At 38.0% G+C, this 6000-nt stretch overlaps 1 protein-coding gene across 1 annotated transcript; it reads left to right on the top strand.

Moving 5' to 3' along the window:
• The first annotated feature begins 232 nt into the window (after positions 1–232).
• LOC120943907 (helix-loop-helix protein 13-like) lies at positions 233–5483 on the top strand. The gene is made up of 2 exons (XM_040357575.1): positions 233–870; positions 5091–5483. Exons 1-2 carry the CDS (start codon positions 372–374, stop codon positions 5126–5128), a joined length of 537 nt encoding a protein of 178 aa, XP_040213509.1. The 5' UTR covers positions 233–371; the 3' UTR covers positions 5129–5483.
• The last annotated feature ends 517 nt before the right edge of the window (positions 5484–6000 follow it).

Raw genomic sequence — 6000 nt, forward strand, 5'->3', positions numbered from 1 at the left:
AAGAGGTTGTGATCTCAATTACAGGGGGAAACAAGAGCCTCATATGTTCCTGACAGGCTTCTGTAGACTTCTGAGGCTGCTCCTTTCTGCTATTCAGGGCACTTAAGGATGCCATGCTGACACCCCCACTCATAGCGTAAGCACCCTGATTGTTACATTCAAAAAGAACAGCTATAGAAAAATCAGCACGTTTTATTGACTGGCCTCTGAAAAGAAGTTGCATCTTCTAATTAGTTTAAGAACAACAACAATAATATTGAGAGCCACTAAGTGTCTTTAGAGTATTTAAAGGCAACAGCCAGGATATTCTCCCAGACTGGTCTTACCATAAAGTATTAAACGCTGGATGGAAACACATCGCAACTTGTAGAATGAAGGAAACTGGATGGGAGCCAGAAATGTCCACTGAAGAACAGTTGTTGGGTCCATCAAACAGCTGTCAGTATGAATCTATGCTGGACATCTGCACCCTAGATTTTGATATGGCTCCAGAATACTTTTCTTCCTGGTCTTCTGATGCTCAGTTTACACCAGACTTCCAGTTCCCTGTAAGTGATGTTGATGCAAACGATATTTTCCAGAGCCAAAGCTGCCTAACTCCTCAGGTAAAGGTCTACAGGCAAGCAGCCAACATCAGGGAGAGGAGGCGAATGTTGAGTATCAATTCTGCTTTTGAAGAATTGCGAGGTAGAGTCCCAACTTTCCCCTATGAGAAGAGATTATCCAAGATTGATACCTTGCGGCTGGCTATTGCCTACATAGCATTGCTGAGTGACATCCTGGCTTCTGGGACAGATCCCAAGTCCTACCTGAATGAGTTTATGAAAAAAGGTGCACATAGGTCAAATGACATCATCTGGAACACAAGTGGTGAGTTTCTTCAAAATTACCCTGTAAATGGAATTTCTTTAAAATTTCGCACAATATGGGTCAAGGGAATGCAAAACAAATGTTTTTATGTGTACAAAGATTGAACTGAACTAGCTTGCATAACAAAATGTCATTTATGGTTGCTATAAAATTTAAAACTACCAAAATAACAGGCTTCATCAAGCATCTCTACCAGGACCTCATGAAAGACAACACACTTTAAAATGTCATGGAAAAACCAATCCCACATAATACTCACCTGGGTAGCAACATTTCACATTTGTGCCAATTTACACCTCGTTTTGAGAAAATATAACAAACAGGCTAAATTCACCAATATGTAGGTGTAATTTTGAACTCATTGATTATATTGCATAATTTCTTCTAAAGTTATTCAGGTAACAGACATAATTCTTCAATAGACAACCCATTGGAATTTACAGTTATAACCAACCTGTGCAATAATTCTCAAATCCTCGTAATGTGCATGCAGTAAAATGTATACTGTAATGCCTCTAGTGTACTCAAAAAGAGTACACTAGAGGCACACTGAGCCTTATAAAAAAAAAAACCTTTAATATAACAAATATTTTGACCACAAGGTTTGCATACTTATCACAGCTCATTAGCTTTCAGCTGAAAATGTCTGAGTATATGAAGATTCAGTCACACATCGGTACTGTGAGCCCAGGTTCACACTGGGCTGCGGGAGTGAAGCCGTGCGAGTTCAGCTGAACTCACATGATTTCACTCCCGCTGGCAGTCCCGATCTCGGCCGCGATTTTAGAGACATCTCAAATCGTACCAGTGTGAACCAGGCATAAAGGTAGTAATTATTTAACTAAAAACAAGTGAAAGGGATTACTAATCTACAGGAAGAGTGCTGTCATCACTGACTTTCTTATTTTGTTTTCGGTTTAATATTTTTTCATTTTCTCCATAGCACCCAGTTTTCTGGATCACTAGCTTTTTTTTCCCATTTATGTGCAAGGCATTGTAACAACTAGATGATTGATTTAGAATAGTTAGTATCCTTATAGGCACAAGAATCAAATACCCATACTATATTATAGTCAGTCTACTGCAGATATACAGTACAGCTGTGTATGTTTATCTATAGGATCACCCATAGGGATAACATTTTTGACCAATCTTCAGGTCTGTGGCTACCTAGACCCTTCACATGCAAAATGTATATTTTTTTAATAAGGATCTTTTTCCTGGTGTGTTATCTTTGCTCAATTAATTCAAATTCATAATATAAAATGTACCAATAAGACTATTGAACACTGGCAAAATCGTGATATGGGAAAAGGATTCCTTGTGGTTTGTCAAAAACTAAAAGATAGAAATCTACTTTAAAACCAGGTTAAGGTTACCTGTAGACATGCAGGGCTTTATCATCCTAGTAATCTATTGGCAAAATTAGAAGACAGACTGCATCATGTAAGTGCACTCTAGAATAAAGGTTATTTACATTTTGGTGAGACATATGCCTTTGTCCTTAATAAAGAACCTATATTGAAATATAAATACCAGTCTTTTTTAATGACATTTAATAAAATAGTGCAAAATTATATACCGTGCCTTGAAAAAGTATTCATACCCCTTGAAATTTTCCACATTTTGTCACCTTACAACCAAAAAATTTTTATTGGGATTTTATGTGATAGACCGACACAAAGTGGCACATAATTGTGAAGTAGAAGGAAAACGATTAATTGTTTTCAAAACATTTTCACAAATAAATATGCGAAATGCGTGGAGTGCTTTTGTATTCAGCCTCCCTGGGTCAATACTTTGTAGAGCCACCTTTCGCTGCAATTAGAGCTGCAAGTCTTTTTGGGGATGTCTCTACCAGCTTTGCACAGCTAGAGAGTGACATATTTGCTTATTCTTCTTTGCAAAATAGCTCAAGCTCTGTCAGATTGGATGGAGAGCATCTGTGAACAGCAATGTTCAAGTCTTGCCACTCATTCTCAATTGGATTTAGGTCTGGACTTTAACTGGGCAATTTTAATACATGAATATGCTTTGATCTAAAACATTACATTGTAGTTCTGGCTGTATGTTTAGGGTTGTTGTCCTGCTGGAAGGTGAACCTCTGCCCCAGTCTCAAGTTTTTTGCAGACTCTAATGCCTCGTACACACAATCGTTTTTGTGTGTACGGGTTTTTCCGACGGAATTCCGCTGAAATTCTGACTGTCAAAAACGAAGTTCAATGCTTCCGAAAATGCATCAAATTATTTCCGAGCATGCATGTTTTTTTCTTCGTCGGAATTTACGATAGAATTTTTTTCCGTCAGGGAAAAAAAAGAGAACATGTTCTCTAAGTCCATCGGAATTTCCGACAGAAAAAGTCAGATGGGGCATACACACGGTCGGAATATCCGATGAAAAAATTCCGTCTGACTTTCCATCAGAAATTCTGAACGTGTGTACGCGGCACAACAGGTTTTCTGAGTTCACATATACTGCAATACATGTTCAAACTGGCCAACTGTGTCAACGTGATCCCTCTCTGGCCATTTCCTACTCTATCTTGAAGATTGCCAACATATCACTTGCTAAAAACCACACTCATAAGAGCATTAACTTATACCACCAATATGGGACAACCAGACACAGCTGGAGTTGGGCCACAGACCTTTTTTCATTGTAGACATGCATCGCTGGATCTCGGTCTGTAGCTGGTTAAAGGAATAGAGAACTATCTTTACATGTTGATACAGTAGAATATATATATATATATATATATAATGTGCATTGCTGATCTTAGTCTGTAGCTCACCTCCAGCGGTCTCTTTTTCTCATACTGGCACTATGGGGTTGGTTTACTAAATCTGGGGAGTGGAAAATCTGGTGCAGCTATGCATAGAAACCAATCAGCCTATATTTTTTTTTGTCAAAGCTTAATTCAACAAGCTGAAGTTAGAAGCTGATTAGATACCTTGCACAGCTGCACCAGATTGTGCACTCTTTAGTTTTAGTAAATCAACCCCTAAGGCTCGGTTCACATATCTGCGGTGTGGGAAATTCAGCCAATCCTGTACGTTTCCAATACTGCACTGAATTTGCACAGCGTTCATGCGAACCAGAGGGGGTGTCAATTTGAAGTTAAAAGACACTCCAAAACGGTTCGCAAAACGCAGTGTGATTGACAGTCAGATCGCATAGGTGTTGTCACCCATCTGATTCAATTCCAGTGCAGAAAAAAAAAGGGCCCTGCACCTTTTTTTGTGCCGCTTTGAGCCTTACAAAAAATTGTCTCAAATTGCACCACACAGAGATCACATGTGATTTGAATAGGAATGCGGTGTCCTGCACGGTATACATGTGAACCCAGCCTAAATATCTGCAAGGTAGAGTTGGGATTGGCAAGAGAGGGATCACTTTGATGCAGCTGGCAAGCTTCAACATGTATTGAAATATACGCAAACAAGAATTCCTGTTTTTTAGTTTGCTATGAATATACAAGAGTTAAAATCTGGTTGCACCTCTCTAGTATTTCATGTGTTGTATATATGGAAGCCAATTATGAACTGAGCACAGACATATCACCATTTCTACTGCACAGTGTAGGATATATATATATATATTACACACACACACATATACACACACACATATACACACACACACACGTTTTTTATGTATGCTATAGGCAAGTAACAATCTAGCAGTCTGCAAAGAATAGTAGGGACTGACCAGAAAGGGAACGCTTTGATGCAGTTGGCCAACTTGAGCATGTATTGTAATATATGGGCAATAAGAATCCCTGTTTAAGAAAAAGTTTTCTAGGCATGCGTGTATGTAGTGTGCCGATGGTAACTTAGAATTTTCAGTGTTAACATGTAGTTACAGCCCTTTAGCATCTCAGGTGCTATATATATGTAATCCAGACACAGACCTATCTCCATGTCTACTGCATAGTGCAGGTAGGTGAGCGATTAAAAATTCAGGGATGCCTGAAGTAGTTGGATCGTTTTAATTTTTAACTTTATTTTTAACAAGAGCAAAAAATTATGCTCTCTGTGCTGTAGCCCAGTTGTATTTAGTTTGGTTTGGTGGTTTTGGGGGTCACACCTAGTACAAGAGGTTCTGGTGTTATTCTTCACACATTTTGCTTGCAAATGATGAAAAGCTAAATGTTTTGAAAATCTGTTAAAGACATTGGTATGAGAACAGCAGACTAATACTCCATCTACTCCTCTTTCAGATCTCACCGCTCGCCTGTCCTGGATTAAATGGGACTGAAGCAGTAGCATCAAAGTCCTCTCAGGCCAGGTGCTGAATTCTCACCAGCAATAAGCCTGAGACTGGAGGCTCCTGAGATTCCCAGGGCCTAGGCCACTATGGGAATGGCATAGTAAACCGATATGTATGTCATGGCAACACATCATGTACCACTTGCAGAAAAATGTATTAGTACTGTATTAATTCTACACCTGTTTGAACAGTACAGACTTTCTAAATTCTGGAATTGTCTGTTAGATGAATAAATGATAATATAATGTTAAACACAGAGGTCTAAAGCAAATTCACTTAAATAGAAAGATAATGGTTCTGTATTTCTTATATTTACAAGTTTCTCAAATAAAGTCTATACATTTTTAATATATATATACACACACACACACACACACACACATATATATATATATATATATATATATATACATATACATACATACATACACACATGATCTTTTTTTTTTTTTAAATACAATGCATGACAAAAGAGTCCCAGAGCACTAGGATTTATTGAAAAGGGACAACACTGTTACAGTGCTCGATTCACAGTAGGTGTATTTCCTCAAAAGGGCTAGTAGGGCCTATAAACATTGATAAATAAAGATTCACCATATACAACGGGTTAACAGCTTAGCCATTTTCTTTCCATAGGACAGAAGAAACTTTAGTTTTGTACTTTTGCAGAAGTATTCACAAGTGGACTATTGAAAGGGGCCCTCCCAGATTCAATGAGACAAGCACACATAACCCTTATATATAAGGAAATGAAAGATCCAAAATGATGTCCCTCATACATTATCAAATCTAGATATTCTAATATTGACAAAAATATTAACATTAAGAATATAAACCATCCTAAAGACTATAATAGGTTA

This window comes from Rana temporaria, chromosome 6 (assembly GCF_905171775.1).
Source record: "Rana temporaria chromosome 6, aRanTem1.1, whole genome shotgun sequence".
In the NCBI taxonomy this organism is placed as follows: domain Eukaryota; kingdom Metazoa; phylum Chordata; class Amphibia; order Anura; family Ranidae; genus Rana; species Rana temporaria.